General features: G+C 46.4%; 1 protein-coding gene across 4 annotated transcripts in view; it reads right to left on the reverse strand.

The window, feature by feature from the left end:
• Window positions 1-725: 725 nt before the first annotated feature.
• Window positions 726-27,580, reverse strand: part of LOC144163197 (ras and EF-hand domain-containing protein-like) — a 98,459-nt gene continuing 71,604 nt past the window's right edge. For all 4 annotated transcript variants that reach the window (XM_077694029.1, XM_077694030.1, XM_077694028.1 and 1 more), the window contains exons 10-18: window positions 15,197-15,504; window positions 10,862-11,289; window positions 10,218-10,324; window positions 8,307-8,809; window positions 6,349-6,430; window positions 5,429-5,543; window positions 4,673-4,792; window positions 2,753-2,829; window positions 726-2,668 (exon numbers count right to left, since the gene is read on the reverse strand). In XM_077694029.1, coding sequence (XP_077550155.1) covers window positions 2,572-2,668; window positions 2,753-2,829; window positions 4,673-4,792; window positions 5,429-5,543; window positions 6,349-6,430; window positions 8,307-8,809; window positions 10,218-10,324; window positions 10,862-11,289; window positions 15,197-15,504 — 1,837 coding nt within the window. In that variant the 3' untranslated portion in view covers window positions 726-2,571. The remainder of the gene's footprint in view (window positions 2,669-2,752; window positions 2,830-4,672; window positions 4,793-5,428; window positions 5,544-6,348; window positions 6,431-8,306; window positions 8,810-10,217; window positions 10,325-10,861; window positions 11,290-15,196; window positions 15,505-27,580) is intronic.

The raw sequence follows: 27,580 nt of genomic DNA on the forward strand, positions 1-27,580 counted from the left end.
TTCTCAGACAGCAGTTTGCTATTAGTCAGCAGATTAGACTACGGCAGTTGATTTTTAGACTATAAATTCTTGAATGTGCGCCGTTCTCTTTACCGGATGTGTAAACTTAAGTGTATGCCTTTTATTCGCAATTTACAAAATAAGCAAGGAAATGAGTGCCTTTTAGAGGCACAACACACAGCCGACACTGCCTTCAAACAAAACAGCGCTCAAATGCAATAATATCCGCACGTGTTAATAGACACCAGAGCTAAGATAGTCACAACTGCGCCCAATGGGACAAGAACAAATGTAAACCATCTCGACGCGCGTGGGAAGCTCCAATGCTGTCAGACTTTACACGAGCATGCATTCCGCTAATGTATGCTCGCGGTAAGAAACTAGACTTTGCCTTAAGTGGAGTATAAATTCCAATTTGAAGAGAGAAAGTGGGACTTTCCCGAGATGTAAATTTATTACAAGGCAGTAAATTTATTACAAGAGATTTGGAAAGCAAAGAAAAAAACGGCTGGTTCTCAATGTGGCATCGGCTGCTAGGGAGCCAAGTGTAAACATCAAAGATGTTTGTGGCACCAAACAAGTGCTCGTGAGTTTTTCATGTGCCGCTACTACAATTAGTTTTTAATGCAACAAATTCGAAATAAACATTTCCTTAATGTTGGAGAGAAAAAAAACAAAAAAAGAACTACTGACGAGGTGTTGAGGATGAAATCAGGGAGGCGAAATAAAGATAACAGTGGCCCATCCTTTATTGAAACATTGAATGGCGACGTGCATTTAGGCACAAAACTTTTTGAACTGTACATAACTGATGACAGGAGCTGCTCATTTTTAACAACGGAAAATAGTCTGAATTGAACATCCAGAGCGAAAAACTTGTATGACAACAGAAAACAGTAAAAAATCAACAATGCAACAAACGAGTATTCAGAAAAAACAAAAATCACATTCCTGGTAGCGGTTGCGCTCTGGCGAACTTCTGCTTAGCTGCGTTGCGAAACATTTGCTCGAAAGCAGGAGCGCAGACAAGGCACTGTTGGCAGCGCAAACTTTCCGCTCGTGGCGTGGAAGAATAATTTAAAACATTCAAACGGCGAGAGATTATGCAACGCGCGATGCCGGCCTATCGATAAAGTACCCTGCAGCGAGCGAGCTCACTCATTCGTGCATTATCTGTATGGAGTTAACAGAAAACACAATTGAAACAAGTGAAACAAGAACAGCAGAATGGAATAGTTCTGTTAGCTGTTGCTTGAGAGCACGCGATGTGGTTTCCCCCTCTTTACAAGTAGTGAGCGGTGTTCAAGACTAAAAGAGTAATGGTTAGCACTAAGTTGGTGTACGAGCAGAGGCGAGATAGGCCAACACCCCCTGATTAACGAACATTGCATGCAAAGTGCAAAACAGGCAAGCTGTGGACTACAATACGCGTGTCGGTGCAGATGGCCACTGGTGGAAAAATACTCTACGCAATCCAGCCTACTGCACATTCTTAACATGAGTCACAAACAGTGTTTACACCGATAATAGTGGTCTGCCGGCAGTAGGGGTGTTAACACACCGGTAATCGCCAGATATCAGGTGCACTGCACGCATGCGCACGATTTCTACCATTTCTCTGAAACCGGTATAGCTTTCGCAGCTTTTATTCTTTTGCTAGGCATGCACTGGTAATGACTGTTAGCACCGCCGCGATAACCATCACAGATGCTGAATACGGTTGTGATATGGCTGATTTATGTTTTAAACTGCAGTTGCTTTGGCACAGGCTTTGTGGCATTGGTGGCATACTGTAAACAGCACTCAAGTCGGCCTACTGCGAAGGATGTGCGGAAGTGAGGCGTTGCAAACCGGTGCCACGCCATTGCTTTTGTCATTTCAATCAAGTGCAGCGCAGTTGCTTTCACACGTTTTGGAGAGAGTACGCGCTTCGCTTGTATGATTCTACCAAAGCAAATAACAGCAGTAACAGCGGCTAAGGCACCAATTTGGGAGAGGATTGCAAGTCACATGACCAGTTTCTAGATGTCCCAGGCGCATTTGGTACAAGTCGTTCGAAATCTAGGCGCGGCTTGAGGGCCTCACGCTATCTGGAGTTCCATTTTCTTGTCGACCTGTGCTTAATGCTGGCTCAGTATCAATCCCAATTATTGCTCACAACGGTGGTTAGGCAATGCCAGAGCCTCCCACTAACGTCGATAAACTCAAATCAGTATGACAATAACAGAGGCGGCCACGAGGATGCAGTTAGTATGTCGCCCCTTTAAAGCAACGACACGCTCCTGTGGCAATTGAACTGGAGCTATTTCTGACAGCGGCACGCGAATCTTAATGAACTCCAAGAAGTCCACCAGCCGAACGAGTTACAGCCGGTGTTCGCCGACGCTTGTTCGCAAGGCGGTGTGTCTTTCACGACACTCAACTATTCTTGCTCTTGAGCCCCGAAGATTGTTGAAAGCAAGGGTTCGCGGAAGTCGAGCGAAGACAAAGACCGATGTTGCCGATGACTGGTGCAAATCATCCCTGTACACCAACTCCGAACAGGGGGCACTCGGTGAGAGTTCTTTCGGCCTATTTGTTGCAGCACTTGGCGGCGAAACCCTTGGACGGTTTGTCGTTCAGTGTGAGGCTGTCCTTCTCTTGGGGTGCGGCGTTCTTGATCATGCTCCTGCAACGAAAGCGGACACAGAGGGGATGCAGCGTTGTCGTCGAACGTGTCTCGAGTTTTGAGTGTGCGGGGCGTGTCGCTTACCTTGTCAACGCGACGACAGCTTCGTTGATGTTGGACCCATCTTTGGCACTGGTCTCCACAAAAATCGCTTTCATTTCCTGCGAAGGCAGAGAGAAGGAGAAAAAAACAAGTTTTAAGCATAAATGCTATTAATATCATCCTAGTAGCGGATATCTTATTTTAAACTCTGTAATTATACCGTAAGACACAGTTCTGTGGTGTTCATTAGTGAAAAAATTCGCAGAGTCTGTTATGTTATCCCTAAGACCACTTGAAGGCGACATTCTGATCGGCGATGCATTGAAGAAGTACACGTAATTGACTTTGTTTCACGTTTTCTTTGTTTCATGGTAGAGTCTATTATCCCGGCAACCGTGAGAAATACCGACAGAAATTTCTCACGGCAGTCGCCTCTCATTGACTGAGCACGTTACGTAGAGATTCTACGGGATAAATATTCCTTAAAAAGCCGTGTTTGCAGCTGCCCCTGTAATGCTGTGGTATAGTACTTGGTTTTAATCGAGAAGGCTCAGGTTCCAGTCCGACCTTGCGGTGCTTTTCTTTTTAGCTTGCAGAATTTTTCAGTCATCCTGATTTTGTTAATACTTTCTTTACTCTGGTTATTACTATATCAAGAGACCGCCGCAGAGGACTTCTAGAATGGGTTGAATTACGCTTAATATAGGTTGTGTTCTGTGTCGTTGGGCTGGGTTAGATTAGGTTTGTTGCAGTTGGGCTCTATTTTGGTAGGTTATGACGCAATAAAATAAAATTATTTTATTGCATCATATTGCGTCATAAATTATTTTATTGCGTATTAGGTCACGCTAGTTTCGGTGAGGTAGTTTTATGCTAGGTTACGTTGGGACGTAATATTATTCAGCAAATTTTAGGCCAACCAGCTTTTATGGAAACTGCCGTGAGAATTTCCCGGAGGTAATTAATTTCTCACGGCTGCTGTGAGATTAGACGCAGCCTTGTTTCATTTCTGCGTTGACTACCCACGATTCGCGTGCCTCTTTCAACTCGTTCGCCGGACATGTTGGGTCGTTTGTACATGTGTTATCCCCCTAGCGATACCCAATGTTTGGCGGAACGATTGCTATCAAGAATAACCAAAATGCGGCCCGTGCGGCTTCAGTCAGAAGCAAACGGAGTTCGAACAGCAGCCCCTGAGCGGTGTTGCTTCGCGCCATCCAGGAATGCGGACAGCAACTGAGGTTTACACCAAGGGTGCGTTTTTGTAGATAGCGGTAGCTTCAGTGAACATACTAAATTCCCTTTCAGGTACCTTCCCATAGCACCTGATTGCAGGCGACATGAAACATATGATGGAGCGGAAGAATTGAATTTTTGGCTTAAATTGTTTATTTCTTAGTTTTTAAATCATCTTTTGCGGCCTAAGAAGCCTTTGGGATATTATGAAACATCAAATTTCTCTCTAATAAAACAAAATTGTATGTTGTTTTTATGGCCCTTTTACGTGGCGACAATTCCAAAACATCAGTGGCATTTTTGTAGCCAGATAACAAGTTCTTAAATAATCAAAAGGGAAACAAGACACTGGTACATTTTTCTGGTACACTTTTGCAATTATTTTTCTTCTCGGACTGTCCTACAAAGCGCCACTTTACTGCGGGCTCCGCAAGACGTCAGAGTGGAGTGCCAAGAACTGGTCAAGAAATTGCCACTCATTTATCGAAGCCTTAGCGGCCCCTGCGGGCAGACATTGAACGAAAATGGTGCGCTCTCAGCGCCCTCTGTACATTGCAAGGGACCCATAAACTGTTGCTGCTAGTCTCCCTTTCCCAGCTGCCCTTAAGCGCTTCCAGAGCGCCCTGTTCCACGATGCCTCTTTTCGGACAACGTAACGCTATGGCGTCTCATATCTTAAAAGCTAACTGTAGGTTTCCCAGCTTTGCAACTTTTATTCGTACTTACCGTGGATATTTTTTCCCCTGATTCTTTGTCGACGACCGTCTTCCCCTGCATTTTGAATACCTCCCGGAGATCCGTCTTGTTGGACACCAACATGATAGGTATTCCACGGGATGCTACCTCCTTTTGAGAGAAAAAAAGATAAAATGGTGCAGTGGGACTTATTAAACCTTTCAAAACCAGCTGCCTACAGAGCGGCATTGAGATGAGAGAAGACAACTACAGCAGATCCTCGTTGAAACCTAGCCAATGGGACAGAAAAGTGGTTTCTTTATAAGCGATAGTTTGTTAGGAGCATGCATCGTGTTGTTGTACAGTGCAATGAGGCTTTTAAAAACTTCGAATAAAGCGAGGTTTAGAATAAAGCGATCGTTTTACAACGAGGGTACACTGTGCCATGTTTCCATCCTTACAAGATCCTTACAAGATCCTGTACCATGTTACAAGATCCTGTACAAGATCCTTACAAGATCCTGTACCATACAAGATCCTTAAAGATCATGTACCATGTTTGAGATCCTTACAAATATGCAAGACGTAAGACGTTTTTTTTTCAGTTCGACATATAAACTGAGCGCTGCTACAGGGCTAACGTTCCAGTCCGGGTATTTTATTCCTTCTCCTTTTTTGGCATTTATCTATCAGGTTATTTTCGCCCTTCCTCTTCAATGCCAAAATGATGGAAACTACCTCATACGTGCTGACAGGAGTAGGAGTCAACGGATTACGTGCACGGGACAAGTCAGCAACTCAGCGTACCTCTAGGTCCGACATCCATTGCCGGACGTTCAGGAAAGACTGCTCGTTGGTGCAGTCGTACATTAGCATTACGCCATCAGCCTTCCGGAAGTAGGACTGCGTGATGCACCGGAACCTGCGCGGAACACACGGAGTGGTCAGTCACCAAGAGGAAAGATTTACGACTCAAAGTAAGGCTGCCAAATGATCACCATAGATACAAGCGTTATGCCTGACCCACCATGTTGAAGATGAAACGTCGGTTAATTAACAGCAGCGTCGCATTTGGTTGCGCGCAATGTTCCCACATAATTGAATTACTACTTGGGCCAGCGTCTTGGAATGGTGATTCAAGAACGACACCCCGGGACACGAAATAATCAGCATCATTTCCGGCCAGCTCGACCGTGCCCAACGTCTACCTCCGGATCCAGACCACAGTTCTATCAATCATTCAGCTGTTTCACGCACCGAAGCTACCCCTACGGTAAGGCATGTTTCGTAACGGTGGTTAAGAAATAAGCTTCGACTTAATAGACTCAGACTTAGACTTAAACTTAATAACTTAAACTTAATAACCTGAGCCAAAATCGGCACCCACGCTGGTCTAGTTTTTTGCTTCCATCAGAAAACCGAGCTTCGAGGCCCGGATTGGAGCACATGACCACCTGCTCAGTCGCACAACGTGTTAGCCCCGAAGTTACCACATCCGGCACCCGGAGAAATTCTACCAAATCACGTGTAAAGAGCAATTATCAGTTCAGTCATTGTCAAACACAGCAGACTTATTATTGAACACTTCCCTGCCCGGAATTGAAATATTGTGATTGCCGCTTCATATCACTAGACCTCTCAAAAACTCTACACTACGCCTTCGTAACCGGCTCTCCTATTTTTTCTCGCAATATCTCGTTTTCAAAGACCATTCAACTGTCACGCACCTTTCCTGTCCGGCTGTGTCCCACAGCTGCAGGCTAACGTTCTTGCTGTCGATGCAGATGTTTTTCGTCTGGAAGTCGACGCCTGCGTGCGAAGCGGAAGGAAGCCTGGTTGGCCTCATTTGTTCCCTCGTCAAAACAACCGCCAAAGCACACAAACAAGTATGCCGAGGGTTCGTCACGTGAAGTTCAAAATTTTGAAGTGCTCTCAACTTCTGATACAAGACAGCTTCAAAGTGGGTTAGTTGTTGTAGCATCGTATTTTGCGGCGTAGAACTGCGCACAGACGGACGCGGCGTAGGTAGAGATGACTCAACGGGCAGTGACGGTGCAGATTTGCAACGAACCGCCATTTTGCTGCCGTCTGCAGACAGGCTGATGCTAAAGATTCGTGTTGATGTTCCCTGGAAGCGAATTACGCTGCGTCCCCATCCGTTCTAATAGCTTTCCTAATTTCGACGACGTTATTCGCACTGTGCGAGTTTATCTGGGGCGGTATTCTCGTAACTGTCCCATTTGAAAACGTCCCTTTTGAGTCCCTTTCATCGTGACGTACTTCCGGTTAAGCAGTGAGCGTTGGCAGTAGGTTTGTTGCGCTTGCGTTACGTCACTTCCGGTTGTTTGCTTTTAGCCAATCAGGGCTCGCCAAAAGGGACACTTTTGAAAGGGACGCAAAAGGTACAAAGCTCGAGAATACCGCCCCTGGGCAGTGTGCAAACGGACATACGATTTCCTTTGTTGTTTTCAAATTTTAACCTATACCGTTGCTTAGATATTCATCGTTTATGTTATCACTGTGTTACTGTACCCCTTATAGCTGCCACTTCAAGCAAAAAGGAAGTTATCAGGTACCATTTCCCCCGTGCTTCGTGTGACCCTACGTTACGTCTGTGTGCGCTCCCTAAGGTACAGTCTTTGTAAAAATTTTGTGGGCCAAGCCGGAACCGCGCAGGCTCCGAAAAACTCCATGTACAAGCTTACGTCCCCAGCGAGGCTGAAACTCTAGGCCGTAGCCTAGTTAACATTCCTGCATTTCCTCTACCTCTTCTCTTTCTTTTATGCAGGAAAGCTAGAGAAAACACCTTTATTTCTTGCTGCCCTAAAATATTTTGTCCCATTTAAAGTTAAAGCCGATTCTTTGAATTCTTTGGGGTCGAGAAGGCCCAAAAAATTTCGACAAAGGGCGTACAACGCAATTACACCATTCAGACATCGGCTCGAAAACACGGAATAACAAATAACAACTCTAAAAAGGGAATTCATTACTATGCCGTAAAACAGCGTCGGAACATCTTCAAGTAAGAATGAGTGCACCAGCAAACGAAAAAAAGAAGAATTCATTAACAAGGTATCTGACTTTTATTTATGGGTGAGGGGCCTCACCAGCTTTGACTTTATCTTATATTTTTCGACGCCGTTTTAACCTCCCCGTTAAGGTTGCAACGAGTAAAGCTCAAAAAAACTTTGCAAATCTAGTTTCAACGTTTGATCCCCCTTGACTACACTGCACCTGGACTTATACGTGGACTTCACAACAAAACAGTCATGGCTCAGCAATTAATACTTCAATCACGCCTCATGCCCAACCTTTCAGCAATTTAAGGGCTATAAATAAGTCATTTTTGCTAAACTTAAACAAATTTGAACCTATTTACGAAGTGTCGATGCATTTTGTGGAGGTGAACCGGACATATAGGTAGGTAAGGATTTCGCATTCGTCTTTTTCTTTACTTTATCTGTTCCAAATACAATCATAATTAGGAGGAGGTAGCTACAGCCACTGAATTTGAAAAGTCCGTTATGAAAAATATTTCCGTCCACATTTCTGCGCTTATAAACCCGTAAGGTGCTTCCAGCGCCCCACCCCAATCCTCGTTCCCCTATTTCCCACGGATATAAATCCAGTCGCCGATGTTCAAGGCGCTAAGTTAGAAGTTTACCAGCGTAGAAGGTCCGCGTACCAAGTGTGGACGTCAGCTGGGGCATAAATATTCCCCTGCTAAGCCTCATGATGAAGGAAGATTTGCCCACAGCCGCGTCTCCGACAAAGACGACCCTGAAGGTATGCTCTGGTGGTCCCGTGCATGAGGTCAGGCCGGTCTTGTCCGAAACAGGACCGCCCACTTTCTGCCCGGGGGACTCCGCTTCGGAGACTTTCGCCTGGGCTACCGACGTCCTCCTGGGGTCTTCGACGCACGGTCCCGTTGTGTCGCCCTCCTGTCGCAGGTCGTCGAGCTCGTCGGTTGACCTCCCGTTCGTGTCCTGCCGCGAGAGGTGGCGGCGCGGGACTGGCTTGGGGTCCTGCGTCGCCGGCGAGACTCGGGACCTTGGCATAGGAACGGGAGGCGTGTTTGATCTTTGCGGGGAGAGAGACCTCTGCCGCCTAGTCTTCAGGGCTGTCGGTGAAGGCGAGACGGCGACGTTGTGGCAGGAGTTGGCAGGACTGGGAACGCGCCGGTGGTACCTGGACGAGAACGCAGCAATATGTCAAACCTTCCACCAAAATTTACAGGGGATGATTACAATTTTTTGTGAATGTTTTGCCGAAAGCTTGAAGTTGGACGTTCTGTTGATATTTTGCTGAACTTTCTTCAGTGTTTTTTTGTGGCCGCGCCCATCACCACTTGACCAGATCCCTGAACGGAACGTTCCGGGCCCATTCTGCCCGCTCGCCATCGCCAGGAGCCTTTTGTTCACCCTCATCGGCACCTTCACCTCTCATCATCATCATCATCAGCAGCAGCAGCATCATCATCAGCCTATCTACGCGCACTGCAGGGCAAAGGCCTCACCCATGGATCTTTATTTAAGCCGGTCCAGTTCTAACTGCGACCAATTTATCCCCGCAAACTTCTTGATCTCATCTGTCCATCTAACTGTCTGCCGCCCCTTGCCATGCTTGCCTTCTGGATCCACTCTGTTACCCTTAATGACCGATGGTTATCTTGCCTTCGCATTACATGCCCTGTACACGTCCATTTCGTCTCTTAATTTCTACTATAAGCCCTTAAGACGCGTTTGTTCCCTGATCCACTCCGCTCTCTTCTTGTACCATAATGTTACACCTATCATCTTCCGTTCTACTACGCACTGAGTCGTCCTCAATTTCAGTTGAACCCTCTTGGTGAGCCTCCAAGTTTCTGCCCCGTAGGTGAGTACCGGTATCTGTCATACACTTTATTCTTCAGGCTGCCATTAATTATCTTAGAATGCCGGCCGAATGCACTCCACCCCATTCTTATCCTTCTAATTATTTCTGCCTCATGGTTGGGATCTCGGGTTACTACTTGGTCTAAGTATATATATTCGCTTACCCTTTCTACTGCCTGGCCACCTATCTGAAATCCCTGTGCCCTCCCGAGGTTATTAGCATTACTTTAGTTTTCTGCATATTAATTTTCGGGCCCACGATTCTATTCTGCCTGTCCAGTGCGGTTCTCATGCTTTGCAATTCGTTCTCCGAGCTACCTCCCCTCTCAACTAGCTCCTGTTGCACGTGCAGCCCCGGCTAACCCTGTCCCAGCACGTGCTCCGCCGCCCTTTTTCAAAATCCTCCTTCACCCCTTTCCCGGTGCTGCTGTTTCCCTCTACCGGCGCGCGCCCCAAGCTCGCGCTCCTTTTTTTAGGGGCCTTACGATGTTATGCACCTCACAACGTGTCCTGTAATGTTCAAAGATCTAAAGCTTTCGCCTGGGAAACTTTCGCACTGAGGTGACCCCACACCTTGCTATTGTGCGGTTCGGAAGGTTTGTTCATGCGTTACCTCGAGCTTCGAAGTCTTTTTGTTGTCAGGCTGTTAGTTAAGCGTCAAAAATTTAGACCATACCCAATGCAAGGTAGAAGCATGCGCGTTTCAGAGCCGATCTACTCACTTCGCGACGCTGGGGTCTATTCCAAGCTGTCGCTTAATTTCGCTAATTCTTCTCGAAGATAGATTGCCTCGAGCCATTGGTTTTGGGGAGCCGTCGATGCTTTCCATCTGCGAAGAAACAAAGAACATTGTTAGACAACACAACGAGCACCTCCACGAGATTAAACAAATATTTCAGGCGAATGAATTTACATAGCGATGAAACCAATTCAAGCTTCAAAGAGGCGAATAGGATTTGTTTTTTTTTGTTTTGTTTTTTTACATATTAGTTTTAAAGGACAAAACCTGAATCATTGTTCAAAATCTTTAACAATCGAAATGCGCCCCCCTACACCTATCATAAACTTGAAATTGCCTCACAAGAGAGAGAGAGAGAGAGAGAAAACATCTTTGCGCATAATAACGGATGCCGGCTTCCCTCAAGCGACACATTGCAGAACTGCAGCCCCAAAGGCACTACAACTAACATGAGGACTCTTCAATTTGTCATTCTGGACTGCTCAAAGCTGCTCCCGAACAGCTGCGTGTTTCTTTGTCCATAGGGTTTCCACTGCGACAGCAGTTCTGGACTCACCAGGAATAGCTCAAGACTGCTCTGGACAGGCAAATAAAAGAGAGCAGTGGTTACAAGAATGCAGAACTCACGCTGCACCAGGTGTTGCGGCTGCCGATGCCGCTTTCGCTGCTGATGGACGCCGAAGCGCCGGCAGCGGTGGGTTCCATTGTGACGCACTGAGTCTCCGACTCCTTGGACTCGCGGAAGGAGGGTGGCAGGGACTGGACACTGCGGTCGCTGGCCTTGCTCATGCTCCTAGCCGGCAGGGGAGGCCGTGAAGTGAGCAGCACCGGCCCGTTGCTCTGACCCTGTGTCGCTGCCACGCCGGAGGACACGACGTTGGATTCGAGGCTGTCTTCCCTGTCGTGCAGCGACGGCGTCGCGGAAGACAGCGAACGGTTGCGCAGGGACACCGTCTCTGAGGACAGCGAGGGCGGCGGCGTGGCGTCGTCCACTTGCCGCACCTCTTCGGCGGAGTCCAGGGCGGCGGCGGAACGGAGCGTCGAGAGACCGCTGTCTGAAAGTACAGGAGTTCGAGAAGCCAGGTTACTTTGACGGACCCCTAAGCTCTTCAGTGTTCTGAGAAATTTTAATGCACGGTTATTCTTGAAGGAAAAACCGTTCATTGTCCTGAACATCACGCTCCAAGAGGACATTAAGACAAAATGCAAGTTTGGTTCATTCAAAAAATTACCTCGTTAAAATAACAGAGACACCCCTTTTAACGCAAACTTCACTCTAATAAGCCATGTAATTGGGAAAAAATAATAGCCATGCGACCCGCTAGCTCATTTCCGGCACCAGAACCTGTTGGGTATTGTGGGCAGCTGTGCAATTGGCTGAGGCCGGCAAAAGCCAACTGAACGTATGCGGGGCTTATAAGCTTTCAGAACGAGGTACAGGCGCTTAAATTTAATGCATATTCTTTTTATAGCAGTAAGAATGGCGGGGCAAACAATAAAAACTAGGAACGCACACGGAAACATTCAAGCGGCAGTGTGCACTGCGCGCACTATGCTGGTTATAGATGCACAGGCACCCACAGCGTTGAGCTTACACTGGACAACTGGCGTAAGCGAAATTGTCTTCTGCGACTCTGTTTGTCGAGCATACCCGATGTTTCATGAGCGGTTACTATAATCCGTAAAAAATAGACAGGTGCACATCCGGTTAAAAACAAAGTGAGTGCGGACAGCGGACCTGAGCAGTATCGTGGCGCCATCTCGGTGGACTGACGGTAAATAAGGCGTTTGGCCATTCGCTGTAGCCCTAGTCAGCGTACTTATGTTCGCTTCAGTACCTGCCCTGGATGCGTCATCGCAGACGTCATGAAACACGTGATTCTGAGGGAGAACCGATATTCCTGCTGAAATTGTTTTATTCCTCAGTGAATAAAGCATCTTTGGCAGCCGGACAAGCGCTGAGGGCACTATAAAACACCTACCCTGGTGTTCTAAGTCCCTCCTCCACTCAAGCCTTCTGTAGAGGAGATCCTTGAAATCAATTTCCCCATGCATTGCGGAATCCTCCCCTCAGCCAAGTGGAGGGAGCAAATGGAGTGGAGGAGGGGCTCAGAATACGACCCCTAATCGTTCGCACAGAACAACCTTGTACTACTTTGTCTTCATGGCTCCTTTAAGAAATGGGTCTGTTAGGTTTTATAAAGATCAAAGTTATCGACCGTGGCTCTATGGGCGGTAACTTCTGATGAGTGATTGCAGAAAAGTCCTATTCGCCGCGGTGGCTCAGTGGCTAAGGCGTTGTGCTGCTGGTTCTAAGGAAGTGGGTTCGATCCCGGTACCGGTAGCTGCTTTTCTGATGAAGGCGAAAAGCGAAAACTCGCGCGTCTCGAGATTTCGGCGTACATTAAAGATTCCCACGTGGTCAAACTTCACCCAGAGCCTCCCTCCAGTACGGCGAGCCTTATAGCCTAGGTGTAGCCTAGGCGCGTTAAACGCCAAAATCGAACACAACAGTCCTAAACACCTTTAAAAACGTAGAAAGCTAAGCTAATGCATAGAAAAAAAAGGTTAATCGCTTTATGTGAAATGCCGCCTTGACAAAAAAGCTCCATGTGTCCATGAAAGCAGCGCCTAATGTCAGAAATTGTTTCGTAAAGCTTAATCGCTTTATGCGAAATGCCGCCTTGACAAAACAGTTCCACTAAGTGTTCATGAAAGCAACGCCTAATGTTAGAAATTGTTTCGTAAAGCTTAATCGCTTATGTGAAATGCCGCCTCGACAGAGAAGTTCCACTAAGTGTTCATGAAAGCAACGCCTAATGACAGAAATAGTTTAGTATAAGCGCTAAGAAAGCTGTGAAACATGGCCCAGTGAAACGGATACTGAACACGTCAGTATTTTTCAGGCTATTGTGCCATACGTGTGTGCGCTCATTGCACAAGCAGAATGGCCATAAAAATAGGACACCCATGTCTCATCGCTTTGGATTCTAGCTTATAACCGACACTAGTACGAAGAGAAATCCAGGTGTCCCAACTCATGGTAAGAAGTGTGTTAGTCACGGCTCTTCATTGTCGGCATGGACATATTCAAAATAGGCGTAAAGGAGACTCACTCCCAGCACGTGTACTGTACGTATTAGAAGTAAAAATAAGAAAAGTCAACGAAAGCACATTATCAAGTTTAGCGTGGCCGCGTCACCGCAGTGTTTTGAAGTGGTTGTTAAACAAAAAAAAACATTCTTAGGCGGACGTTCTCTGGAAAAACCCGCTTATACACGTGACATCTCTAACCATTTGAGGTTTCCTGCTCCGATGATACCCTGACATAGATGGCCGTAACTCGTGTGCAGCACGCGTCTATTCAAACATTGTTCCGCAACCACAGCCTCCTGGGATTGTGGTTGCGCGCCACGTGCAACAAGTTCCAATAAAAATGTCCTGCCTTAAGAACCGTCATTTTCCTCCTGTCCTCTGATTCATGTATGATGTCATTTATATTGTTCATTCAAAATTCTGTTCAGAAATGTGACCAGTATCTACTTCGCAGCACGTGTTCGGAATCCGTTTAATACATTTCCTGTTTAAACTACGGACGATCTTCGCAGAAACTGAATTCGACAGGCATGTCTCTTTCAACAAAAGCAAGCCCTGACACATGCATTTGCATGAAGCGCAGGCAGCCGCTTGGAAGCGCGGAACACGGAACACGGAAACGCTCACAGTTTCGATTTTACAAAGGACCCACCCCTGCGCGGGGGGTACAGAAAAGTTGCCGCTGGGTTCTAGTATATATGCTATTATTTCGCTTTTGTTTACAGTGTGTACCTAATATCTCATTCTCACAGAAAAACGCGTATCCAACATTTTGTTTATTGCAAGCAATATGTCGGCAATGCCAAGAACGATATTTGGCTTTTAAGGAGCAAAAATCGACAGAGGCCTGGAAGCCTCTGCATACCCCCAACAACAGAATCGACAGCTGGGCTAGTTGGTATCCGTCCATCCTAAACAGCGCTTAACAACGCAACGACGAGGAAGAGGGGACCCAAGACGGTGCCGTCTCGTGTCCCGTCTTCCTCGTCGTTGTGTTGTTAAGCGCTGTTTAGGATGGACGGATACCCCCAACAACTACGTTCTAACCTTTGGTCAACTAACTGTCCTAAGCATTGGAACGGTTTATTCACAGTTGATCGCAGAAACTAAGTAACAGGCGTGGCGAGTTGCATTCTTCAATTGCAGATTTCGTCGTTCCCGCCTACAAAGTTGAAGCGACGAATATCGTCAGGCTGATTCACTCTAATGACTCAGCTTCAGAGGAGGTAATAACGTTATAACAAGCTAAAACATGAGGGGAGGCTACAAAGTGGACAAGCGCCTGGGTTCGAGGCGTGATCAGTGACCTCCCCCCCGCCCTTCCAACTGAGACGATCTTCTGTCAGTGCGCCAAGATTAAACCGAAGAGATATGACATCTGCTGTGGGCCACCTAATGCGCTTGGGATGGAAGTAAGGCAGGCGAGCCGCCTTATGGCCGTCACTTGGAGTATGAGGTCGTGTATCAAACCGAAGGATCCTCTCTCTGTCTTTTAGCGTCAGGTACTCTTACTCAACCTCCACTTTCCCCTCGGTTCAAACCCGGGAACTATCAACGTCCTTGCTCTCATTCCCTGATTCAGTCAGTGTTTTCAGAGAACGCAGAAGGCTGACAAGAACGAAGAGACCATGGCCGCCCGCACAGGCCTTCAGAGAGTGAGTTGGGGTTATTTATGTCATTCCGCCTGAAGACGGACTGACCACAAAGCCTCGGACGTTGAGCGAGGATGACGCATGCTTCATGACGGCGCCGCTATAAACGCGAGGAGAACAACAAGCCAAAGAATCCGCACAGGGCCCGGCCCAGATGCGCGCAGAAGAAGAAGCGTGCAATTGCCGAGGGACTCCAGGTGCGCTGCCGCCTTACCGTCTTCCTCCGTGGCCGTGACAGCTGGAGGCTGCAAGTGGCCTTCCGATATGAGGGCCTCCTCCTCCGCCTTCTGCGCCCTCTCCACCTCGCACACTGCGGCTCGCTGCTGCTCCTCGTGACGCTGCTGCGGCTGCTCCGAACGCAGCTCCTGGCGACCGAGGTGCGCCTCGTGGTTCGTCGTCCCCTTGGGGTCCATCACAACCGGGTGCTGGTCCGGAGAGCGAGGCTGTGGCGTCGACCAGATGGCCGACGCCCGCTCTTCCTCTTCCGGGTCGAACAGCGGCCGCCGGTGGTCAGTCAGTGATCTGCGCGTAGACAGAGACTCGCCGTGTTATTCCCTGCAAATTAACTTTACAGACCGGTACTTACTTTAACCGCACGGTTCTCTCCCGCATTTCTCCATCACCCTTCCAACACGACTGCCGCACTTGTAACCTCCATCTCACTACCTACCACTTGGTGGTGGTGGTGGTGGTGATTTATTAACAAAGGAGGGAAGAGAAAAGGCCTGGGGATATTGTTGAACTCGACGGGGAGTTCACCCTCATACGACCCAGTCCAGGGAAGGGGATTGGGGCTTCAAAGGATAGGAAGAGAGAAGGGGGAAGAGAAGAGCGGTGGTACACTCATGCCCAGACAACCCTAAACCCCTCCCCAACCCATCCCCTAAGCAGTGGGAGTCAGCGCTCACCAGCTCGGCCCCGGAGCGACAACAAGCTCTGGTCGACCGGGCACTGGAATCAGCGCGGGCTCGCAGACTCGTGGACTTGGGAGGCTAACCGCTTCCGCTCTTACTCCTTTCCATTTAAGATAAATAAACGTGTATCTCTCTCTCAAAAAATTATTTGGCTTTTAGCCCCGTTTCTTTATTATATATTGGTTTAAACTTGCCGTAGCTTTGCTAGAGCGCGTGTTGCCAACTTCCCCACTTTTTTATTTCCTCTTTCAAGGAGGATGGAGGAACACAGAATTTTCAGAAGGTTGGAAGGAACAAGATTAGCAGCGTTCAGTTGGCGTCTTAACGTTGGCGTCTGCGCCTTAATATGATTTTAATTTCTCGTCAAATAGGCGCAGAATCAGCGATATAGATTGACTCAAATCCTAGTATATATTCCCATTTGAAATTGTTAGAGCCTACAGGAGGAAGACCCAGGGGTAAAAAGAGGCAGGAGCGCTTCCTTCCGAGTTATATCAACATAGAAAAAAGTAGCTAGTAAAATATAACAAATGGCGTCAATTACAACATCAGATGTTATGCACAATGAGTGTGCGTATATATAAAACTAAAGGATACGTCGGAATTGTAATGTAATATTTTCTACCTGAGTAGCATAATTACCACCGAAAAACCTTCTACCAGGTCCGCACATCGCAACCATCAACGATAAGTTTTCTGCAGAAGTAAAACTATCAGTGTGTTGTAAACTTTGTCTTCAATGCCTAGTGTCTGCTATATCACTTTTCGCAGCGTTTCAAAGAGAAATCGGGGCGGAAACTAAGCCTATAGTTTAGTGTAACTTTTTGGGAGACAAAACGTTCTAGCGGTGGGGAAATTTGTATTATTAAACTTTTTTGTCAATGGTAACAGCGTAACAATTTACATCGTTTTAGAGGTCAACAGAGGAGAAAATTAAAACACATTTACCATAACTGACCAGTATTTAATCATTAATGATTCAACTAGCTCACATTCTGCCTATTCTAACATTTACCATAGTTATTTTTTTCTCTGGGGTAATAAGTTGTCGTGGTAAGGCAATTGTTAAATATTGCATAGGTTGTGATGTGGGATTTTCCCGAGAATAAGAAGGTGGTGAATCCTATAAAACCAAGATTCCGACGCAATACCAGCAGGACTTCACCAATAATACGATTATAAGGTCGGTGAAAATCGTCACAGATAAGGAAATTTTTCGTGAAGACGCAATAATGAGAATCGGTTGCTTCTGAACTATTTTAAAAGCATAAGGGTATTTTCATACAAATTTTCCAAGATTTGATACAGCTGATTAAGTGACTGATGATAAATGCGCAATAACAAATGAATGGTGCTTTCAACGTTTAAATACTACCAAAAAATTTTTGTTTCCAAATGAAAGTAATTGGATGGGATATTTAGGTTTTATATTTAAATTTACTGTCTCTGAAAAAAATATGTGCGATAGTGTTACAGTTATTTGCAAGTACTAAGTTGCATGCAATTTTTCGTCGCTGAGTGCAAAACAATCAACAATCTGTATAGAATAATTGACAGCCTATTAGTATTTCACCAGTGGTACAGTTAATAAAAGTTCGTTTACAAAGTAGAAATTCCAATGTGCATACATTTGCCTGGCGCACTCAAGTTGCGACCAATCCTTAACGTACATTATAAACAGAATAAAAGAAATATAAGAGTACCTGAAATCAAGCCTCGGCCAGTGCCGTTGTTAATATGGAACACATTCTTCCGAAGTCGAGGGGTAACGCCAGAACTTTCATAAAACAAGAAAATTCGTACAAATGCAAGAACGTATAGCGAGAAAGACGTTACTTCAACTCGGGGTGCGGAGGATAAACTGAGACGACGCGCACTCTTCCTAGCTTCCAATAATTACGACAGCGATAGCTAGGTTCCGGCCCATCGCGGCAGGAAGTCAACACCCGTCGCTTGGCAAGTTGTGGCACTCAATCGGCAGCGCCCGTATCGCCAGCTTCCGACACATCCACTGTTCTTGCAACGGGGTTCCCAAATGCCGCATCCTCAATACTCTCGGTTGCGTTATTCTCTGCGCTGGCACCATCGCTTGCGTAGCCGCAGGTCAGGGCCGATGGAATTAAACCACGCTTGTGTAAAGCTCCCGAAGATCGCGCCTGCTGTTGCAGTTTATACACCCCCGCTCCCCTCCCAATCGCCGCTTTCCTTGCCTACTCCGTAAATAAAAGCGTCGCGAAATGAGATTAGAGGGCCAGTTTGTCCTTAATATTCAGTTCACAAATACATCAATCCCTATGTATAAATGTAAGAGAATCAGGGGTTGTTCCTAAAATCCAGAAATTAGTAGAATCATGGTTCGTAAAATCGGGTTTACTGCAGTTGTCGGTGAAGTGAAATTATCTCATTAAAATCTTTGTAGGAGTAGGAGTTGTCGCCCTAGTTATGCCGTACAACTCAAGTTTACTGAAAACTGAAAAAAAAACTGCCTCTATTCCTAAAAAGAAAGGTATTCAACCAATGCGTCCTGCCGGTGATGACATACGGCGGCTTACTAAACAATTAGAAAGCAAGCTTAAGTCCGCTCAGCATGCCATGGAGAGAATAATGTTAGGAGTAACGATTGCGGACAGAAAACGAGCTACCTGGATTAGGGAACAAACTCGGATAGATGATGTCATAGTCCAGGTTAAGAAGAAGAGATGGATTTGGGCTGACCATGTGGTGCGACGAACGGACAACAGGTGGATCACCAGGGCGAAAGAATGGACACTGCGAGACGGGACTAGAAGAAGAGGAAGGCCATTAACTCGATGGAGAGATGAGATAAGAAAATTCGGAGGCAAGGAATGGACACGGGCAGCACAGGACAGAAACGCGTCGAGGTCAATGGCCTTCGTCCTGCAGTGGACACAAATAGGCTGTTGATGTTGTTGCTGTTGTTGTTGTTGATGATGATGATGATGAAAAAGTATGATAATTGCTGTAGAAGGCGTTGCTGAAGGCAATGAATGGGCACTTATGCACTGCCCTTGGCAAAGAAAACTGGCTGGCGATTACGATAGTCCCTAATGCAAAATGTGAGCTACAGCGTGAACTGCACTCCCCTCAGCGATAGCGCATTGCTGCTGCGTCTCGGGAAGTCGAGGCCGACGGCGACGGCCGACGGCGACTGACGAGGCCGACGGCGACTGACGACGCGAAACCACGGGAGCGGGCGCTTAAGAGCTGCGCTCTAAAATGTATTTGCGGGCACCCCTTCTCTAGATACTTCAGAAGAGTTTCATGCGATCAACTACGATATTTTATCTCAGCAACTGGGATAGTTAGGTCTTGAGGGCCATTTTATGATATTAGTAATACCTTGATATGAACGGGGAAAGCCTATCTTCAACGTTTATTTGAGCTTATACAGAGCGACGCTAAGCCGCACGCAGTCTGCGCCAACATTCCAAGTGTCCAGCTTTCGTCCCTGTCTAAACCTTCGCGCCTGAAGCGTCATTATTGCCAAGCGAAACAAAATAAGGGGATCCTTAGATTATTCTTAAGAATGTGAAGGCCGAAGCCTAGTTAGAGCTCCTGTTGATCTACTGCTGAACATTCTGTTAAACTTCACGACCGCTCCCGTCACCGTTTCAGCAGCCCCCTAGACAGCACCCACAGAGGCTCGTTCCTCTCTTTTGCCATCGCCAGAAGACCCCTGTTCGGTGCCCGTTGATACCTTCCCCTCGCCAGGCGCTAATATTGCGCGTGTGGTAGCGACCCACGCAGCTCGGGCAATGCTGTTTCCCTTTCCCTGCTCGCGCTCCCATTTTGTGGGCAACTTTATACCTCACAATGATTTTATATACCTCAGCCCAGTCTACCATTACGACATGAATACCGCAAAAACCTAACAAAAATGCCGGTCGTGCGAGGAAAAAACTTTGTTGTGACAACAGAAGTCCTGTTGTTAGGGCGAAGTCATCTGTTGTTACGACACACATTTCTGTCGGAACGACAAAGTCAATTTTCTCAACGGCAAACATTCCTGTAGTCACACAGAACTGCCATTTACGCTATTCTAAACAATGAGCAATAACAATCAAATCATGCGGAACTACTGATGTAAAATCAGGATCATGACAAGACAGGAATTCGGTACGACGGAACATCAAAATCAGGACAGGAATACGACACACGATAGAACACCAGAATCCCAACACGACAAGATTACGACAAGACGAGTGCACGATACCCGAAAATACGACAAAGTTGCAGAAAATTTCTCTGTAGTCTTTTTCTACTGGAAGGCGTTCCATAAAACATACAGATCTAAGACGTTTGCCTTAATTCATGAGCTACTGAACGGAAGAGCCAGCGTCCAGCATTGGCGTCCGGAACAGTGAAGCGGCTCCTAAATCACGTGCGCTTGAAGCGTTTCATGGCTCACAGCGCTTCATAGCACGCGCCTAGACTCAGAAGCAGTAAAGGGAACCGTCCACTGTATACGGAAGGTGAGGTAAGGGGAAGGTAGAAGGCACCCAAGCGAGCAAACACACAGCCGACGAAATTCCACCATCTCCGTCACCTCCGACAGTACCGGCGGAAGGAACAAGTAGCGGCGAAACGCGTAGGAGACAGATCAAAGCTATTCGAAAGCGTTAACGAGGATTGCAAATTAAATGTATCAGAACGCAGGATGGCGAAGTCCCTCGAGAATGCGGGGAGAAAGGAAAGTGTCTCAGGCGTTCAAATGGACATAAATGCTTTAGCATTCAGAACCTATTAAAAGATTCTTCGGTGTCTTTTTTGAGTTTTCTGCTCCGATAACTATGATCTTATAAGCCCTTCAAGGAAATACGTGGAAGTTAGCTACGCTCAACTTCCTTCGCAGCTCCAGCTATAAGCCCGTCACAAAAGCACAACAGAATTTGACCATTTCCGTATTTTCACCTCCTGTAACAGGCACTGTACCTTGTTCGGGGTGCAGAGAACTTTAAACTTCGATTCCCCGATTTTGATATTTTCAACAGCTCACCCCCTCTGCTCCGTCCAGACACTGGAAGAATGGTTGAGCGCTTCTATTCATTCCCATAGATATGTATTGCATATTTCTTTCGTCATTCCGTTGGAAGGGATTTAGATGTCTACAGTAGTATTCTGCATATGTTGCTGCTTTCATCATATTGCCGACGCAGCTTATTACGTCATTCGACACCGTTACGCACACTGACGTCGACATGACGCATACTGACGCACACATAAAACCCGTGAATGTCGTCATTGGGCAGGAGTGGCAGCAATGTGTCGCCGTGCAATTTGCATAGTACGCTCTCCACATAAAAACTGTTCCTACTCACTTTTGTTATATTGTCTATGTTAAGCAATGTTATTCTCACCTTACACGTTCGTCTGCAGATAGATCGATGTTCCCTTTGATCTGTATGACGAACTTTGACGTTACGTAGTGTCATGAAGGTGTGTTGTAATGAGCGTTTGTTGTATCATGAAAGCGTTCATTGTAGCAGTAAGTACGTTTTTCGTGTGAATAGCGATCTTCTTTTTGTTTTGTTTTGATTTCCCAATCATACGTTTCGAGAATTCCACAGAAATTAATCAACGCAGAAGACCACACTTCTCTCTCTCTCTCTCTCTCTCTCTCTCTCTCTCTCTCTCTCTCTCTCTCTCTCTCTCTCTCTCTCTCTCTGCAGACGCATACACAGACGTGCTATCTCTACACTACTACAACTATCATACACATACACTACGTACTACTACATACACTATCATACACATACATACACTACGACTATCTCTATGGGCTATCAGACCGTGCAAGTATACATACACTACTACCTTCACATGCTCACAAGGGCAGTTCTTGGAGTCTACTGAAAAAAAAAAAAGACGCAGTCACGATTTTTTAAACAAGCCCATTGGTTGTAAAACCGGCTTTTGGACACTGAAATAAGTGCCTATACGCAGTCATGGGATTCATATGGCGAGGGTCGTTTTAAATCGGTTGTGCTATGTACCTCCGACCCGAAATGAGCCTTCGCCCGAAGATTAACCGTCCGCTTGCGGGGATCTCGGCTGCAGATGCGCACAGGTTGTTGAAAAAGATAGCAGCAACGATGACTCACAAAATACAAGGAATATGTTAAACGAAAACGTGTAACTTAAGCGCAGAGGGTGCAATCATTCTCCAGTAACTTTCCTTTCCTTCCCCTTCCGACACGGCTCCGAAACCCTTTCTACAAAAAATACAACCCACTTATCATTCACCACAGCAGGCCCAGCGAGGGCCATTTCATTTTTTTTTTTCTCTCTCTCTCTTATGGCTGCGCGACCCACCATTCTGGAATTCTATCTACTGCAAGCGACGCAACTTTCACAATCTCCAACGGGGTTCTATTACAGAACTAGGGAGGTCCTCTCGTGTTTTGTCCGTTTTGTGTTCGTTTTCAAAAGTGCCCGTTTTGAGCAAGCCCTGATTGGCTAAAAGCGATCACCCGGATGTAACGTCATGCAAGCCTGGCGGATCTATGAGCCGCGGCTTCTGAGAGCAGACGATTGGGAGCAGACGATTTTTCGTCGCCTTGTTGTTGGTTCTTTTGAGGAATAATAAACCTATAAAAGCTACTTTAAAATAGGCTTGTTCGTTTAAAATATGCTTACAGGAGCAGTTTCGCAAATGTCAACCTAAGAGTCCGCCTACAACTGGAAGTAAGTCTAGATAAAACGGACGCAAAACGGACATTTTCAAAATGGACAAACACAATAATACCGCCCCATAAGCATGATTCGGTGTCTAGCACGTGCTTCTTTCACAAGTACACTAGTATAACAGCCTCTTAGCAATATGCACCGCCACACAGGTGCTACTTGAAAAGCTTAAAAGAAAGAGTAGAAGCTGCCTCCCGTACGCATAAATAGAAACAGGAATCGTCGAAAACAATGGAAGCCGGTTATGTTATCGACGCTGGCAAGAGAGGATTACGACTTTTGAACGTGAGGAACATTTTCAACACGAAGCACGGTTCCTAAAGAAGCTTGTTTTCTGGGAAGGAAGCACCTTCTGGTCTCTCACGGAAAACCAGCACCCATTCCTGCATCATGTCGATCCTACTTTGGCACTGAGGTTACCGGAGTGACTTCCACGTCAGCTAGACACTTTGTTCCATCGATTACGTCTCAAAGTAGTGCTCACAAATACCTACCGGTATTGCCTTGCCCTAACCTCGAACCCGTATTGCGACAACTGCGGTTCACCGGAAATAGTCGAGCATATTTTAGTGGAGTGCCGTACATACAGTCAAGCAGGAAACGACCTTGCATAGATGATCCAGTGTGCCTCAACCAGAGTATCGTAACTTTAAAAGCACTTCTAGGACCATTGTCATTTCCCTCTTCTCAGCGTAAAGTGCAAACCTCATTATTTTAATACTTCAATTACATTGGTGTCGCTGAGATGATATAGGACCAGAACATCCTTGTTCTGTGCAACCGTCTACAGACTTGCCACGTGTCGCACTGACGGTCCACAATACACATGCTGCCAACTTTCTTTTACTTCTTCTATTTACTTCTTTCTTTCCGCCTTACTTCCTTTTGCAACTTTATTCCCTCCTCCTCACCCCGCAGATCAGCATGTAGGCGTTAACATTGCCGGCCGAACTCTCTGCTTTCCTCTAATAAAGCCCCCCCCCTCTCTCTCTCTCTCTCTCTCTCTCTCTCTCTCTCTCTCTCTCTCTCTCTCTCTCTCTCTCTCTCTCTCTCTCTCTCTCTCTCTCTCTCTCTCTCTCTCTCTCTCTCTCTCTCTCTCTCTCTCTCTCTCTCTCTCTCTCTCTCTCCTTTGTGCGGAATAAATGCTGCCGAAGGTAAGAGAACGTAATAAGGTCGTAAAAAGCAACTCCTTAGTTTCCCTAACCATTATTTATCTGCATGTCGCACTAATTCTTCGGTGAACTCGTTAATAACTATGAGTAAAAAAATGAATGAATGTTCCTTGCTTGATGACGCAGCTTTGTATCACCTTTGTTAAGCACCATAGGCGGGAACTATGAAATCAAAATCCCAAACTTTGTACATCCTCGTGTTTTAATGGCAGGGCCTCTGCTCATGGCAAAAGACCTGATTCGATTGGATTATATTCATATTATTGAGGTCTGCTAAGAAACCCGAATGAAAGCGCACGTATTGAAGTGATCATGCCAAAGCGTTTACCTCGATGCAAGCAGCTATGCATCGCTCTTCTGCGTCAACCAGATCCCTAATTCACAAAATCTACTTCCTCTGCCTGCTCTGTCTAACGAATAGCTAGTTATAGGCCTGCCCTTTTAACTTCCACTGAGTTTAGTACCCCGCATTCCCAGAAAGTGGTTTATCTGTCTGCTGTTTTTCGACGTCAAATTAACTTCGAGCACAAGAGCGAGGACGCAACGAAGAGTTTGTTAGAGACGCGTCAATACGACTCTCATTGATGTTAGCATCTGTGTCTCCGAAATTTCTATCAGAGGCCACTCCACCCTTCTCTCACCTCCTAAACACATCGACGAAGTGCACAACGACACGTACCACCAAGTCTTCCCATTTAGGACAATGCTCTTAATCATGTCACAGTTCATATCATTTCCTTTCAAATATCGCGGGCTGTACGGACTATACAGCTGCTACGACCTCAGTCCTTTCCGCTGGAGCTCGGAAGGTGTGACGGTGCGGCAGAGGTACAGTGTACTAGAAGAGAAATGTGTGTCGCTCGTGGCCGATTAGGGGGGTCCCTTTTGCGATGAAAATTTCTGCTGAGGAACTCCTGTTGTAAGCAGCGCCCCTGGCGGCCGCTGCTTACCACTTGGTTTTGGAAGTTTCGTTTGTTAAATTAGTCCTTATTTATTGCCATAAATAATCTTATTTCTTAACCAAGGGTATAAAACATAGGTATATTAGTCCTTTTTGGTAAGATAACGTCATCACCCCGCTACAAAAGGGAAACCAATAACAATCATCATCGTCATCATCATCATGTCTTATGATATAAAGTTTTGTCATCATCATCGTCGTCATCATCATCATCATCACCACCAGCCTATCTACGCCCACTGCAGGGCAAAGGCCTCTCCCATTAATCTCCAATTACCCCGGTTTGTAAAGTTTGTAAAACCCGTTAAATAACTGTTTAGTTTAATTTAAAACCTTCCAGGTGGCGCTGGCTACAGCCGGAGTTCTGTGAGGAACGCCTGCGCTCCATGCAATTTTTTTTCATCTCAAAAGGAACCCGCGCTCTCCATTGGTTTTTTCCCCGCACTTCGCACCTCTACCCTCTAGTACACTGTGGCAGAGGTGAAGAGATGGCAAAATATAAGGGTGGTCCTCATGATGGGCGACGTCCCGTCCTGTGTTCCCCCCCATCGCAACTTTTATCAGAAAACGGTGTCATATAGCTCCATCCGGGATAGGACTCAAAATTCGGAGAAAAGCACATGAGGAAAGCTGATTATTTTACTACATTTCACAAGTTGGTTGCAACAGGGTGGAAGCTCATGATGGGCAACGTCCCGTCCTCTGTCCGCCCATCGCAGCTGCTTGCAGAAAACGGTGTCATAGGGGGATCGCGACATAAAATGCGGTGAAAAGCACATGCATTTCACACGTTGGTTGCATCAAGGCAGAAGCTACGGAGAGTGCAGCGGTGGTATTCCAGCGCAACGCCATATACTAGCCTGATTGCGCGCTCTGTGCCTTGATGCAGTCACTTATTAGGCGTCATTGGTCATGCTGATGTAATGTAAGACTGACCAGGAGGGCTTAATGTTGGTTGTTTTGGGCTCTTTCGCGATTTCTTGCGAATTGGTTTTAACTTTCCGCCAGCGGAACAGAGTGCCTGACACTTTTCCCGAGGCGTAAAGTAGAAAAAAAAAAAGCTAAACAAATTGCAATAATAAGTTCAAAGAGCCTAAAGCAACCAACATTAAAGGTGTCATGAAGATCAAATTGGTTCATTCGAAAGATTGCCTCGTTTGAATAACACTGACATCCTTTTTTTAAGCGAACTTCAATAAAATGTAGCTATATGATGAGGGGAACAGAGAATAGGCATGCGACACCCTAGCTACTTTTCCGCACGGTACTTGTGACGTTTTATGGGCAGCTTGTAGCGACTGGCCGAGGCCGACAAACCAAACGCAAATTAAACAAGGATCATAGGCTGTCATAACGATCTATTTGCGCTTAAATTTAGTGCACATTGTTTTCGTGGCAGTAAGAAGGGCGGGGTAAATAACGGAAGTTACAAACTAACACGTAAACATAAAGCACTAGTGTGCACTCCGCGCGCTATGCCAACCATTCAAGGTGTTGGGCTCGTGTGACACGACACTGGCCGATTGGCGTAAGCGAAATTGCCACTTCCGTGACCCTGCTTGCCGAGCACACCCAATGTTTCAGGAAACTATTCCTATCAACCATAACGAAAGTATGCCCGGTACAAATCCGGTCAAAAACAAAGCCAGTGCGGACAGCGGTCCTGAGCGGTATTGAAGCGCCATCTACTAAGACCGACGGTAAAGGAAGCTTCCCGCCATTCACCACAGCCTCAGTCAGCATGCTAATATTCGTTTTAGAGTCCCGCCCTGAATACGTCATCGATGACGTCACGAAACGCACGATGCTGCGGGAGAATTAAAATTTGGTTTAAATTGTTTAATTTCTCACCGAATAAAGCATTGTTCGCTGCCGGACAAGTGCTAAGGGCACTTTAGAACACTCAATCTTTTGACTAAAACAAATTTGCATTTTGTTCTCAGGGCACTTTTAAGCCCTCTTGGTGGGTCTTACATTACATGAGCATAAACAACGATACCTAATTTAATGATGGAAGCAGGAACAGAGCTTGCAAAGAGGGCGATATATGGCACGGCGCAAGAACACCGCTCTGCACTCTTCGTAGCTTCCACCGCGTTGCAACCAACTTGTGAGGTCAAGTTCAGGGTTGTTGCTTATATGATATGAAATGGTTCTGCGCGCGTTAACTCTGCCGCCAGTAGAGGGCTTTGCCATTACAATCGGTTCTTACTGCCCTTTTCTCAGTGTCTCTGAGACTCTTGTACAGAAAGCTTTCTATACCGGACAGCGCCCCTCTAGTGTTCCATTGCTCGTTCCGTCATCCATCATTTACCTGCAGGCGCTTCCTGTCAGATCACATACGTACTATGCCAGAGGGCGGAGCTTGGAAAAAAACGTTTTGACTGGGTCAAGGTTCCATTACTCCTCACAATCAGACGCTCGCAAGGGTGTTCACATCGACGGTAACTAATACCGTCCGAGCTGTTTGTATAGCTACAAAAGTGCGCTACCTCAGTCTTTGAAAGGGGCACCAACAAACTACGTCACAGCTACACCCGCGCAACGATTCGCAGGTATCCTTTACCTCAGTGTCCAATAGGAACTGCCAGAAACCTTTTTTTTTTTTTTTTTTTTTTGGACAACGACGATCACCGCACCTAGGTCCTAGGTTCAAACCACACTATCCGGCACCCAGCCCTGTTACGCAGTTCTTCTTATCGTCATTCCGAGTCGAAAATGCGTCCTCACAAGCGTTCTGCTTCAAAAAAATGGCGCCACCTACTCTTGTGTCGAAGATCGTCTGCGCGTATCTCCAACCCAGCCGTTCTGCCGCGTCGTCAGGGGTGGCTCGTTGAGCACTTTGT

Source organism: Haemaphysalis longicornis, unplaced genomic scaffold (assembly GCF_048455015.1).
Source record: "Haemaphysalis longicornis isolate Haplotype H1 unplaced genomic scaffold, Haemaphysalis longicornis Haplotype H1 scaffold_12, whole genome shotgun sequence".
Classification (NCBI taxonomy): Eukaryota; Metazoa; Arthropoda; class Arachnida; order Ixodida; family Ixodidae; genus Haemaphysalis; species Haemaphysalis longicornis.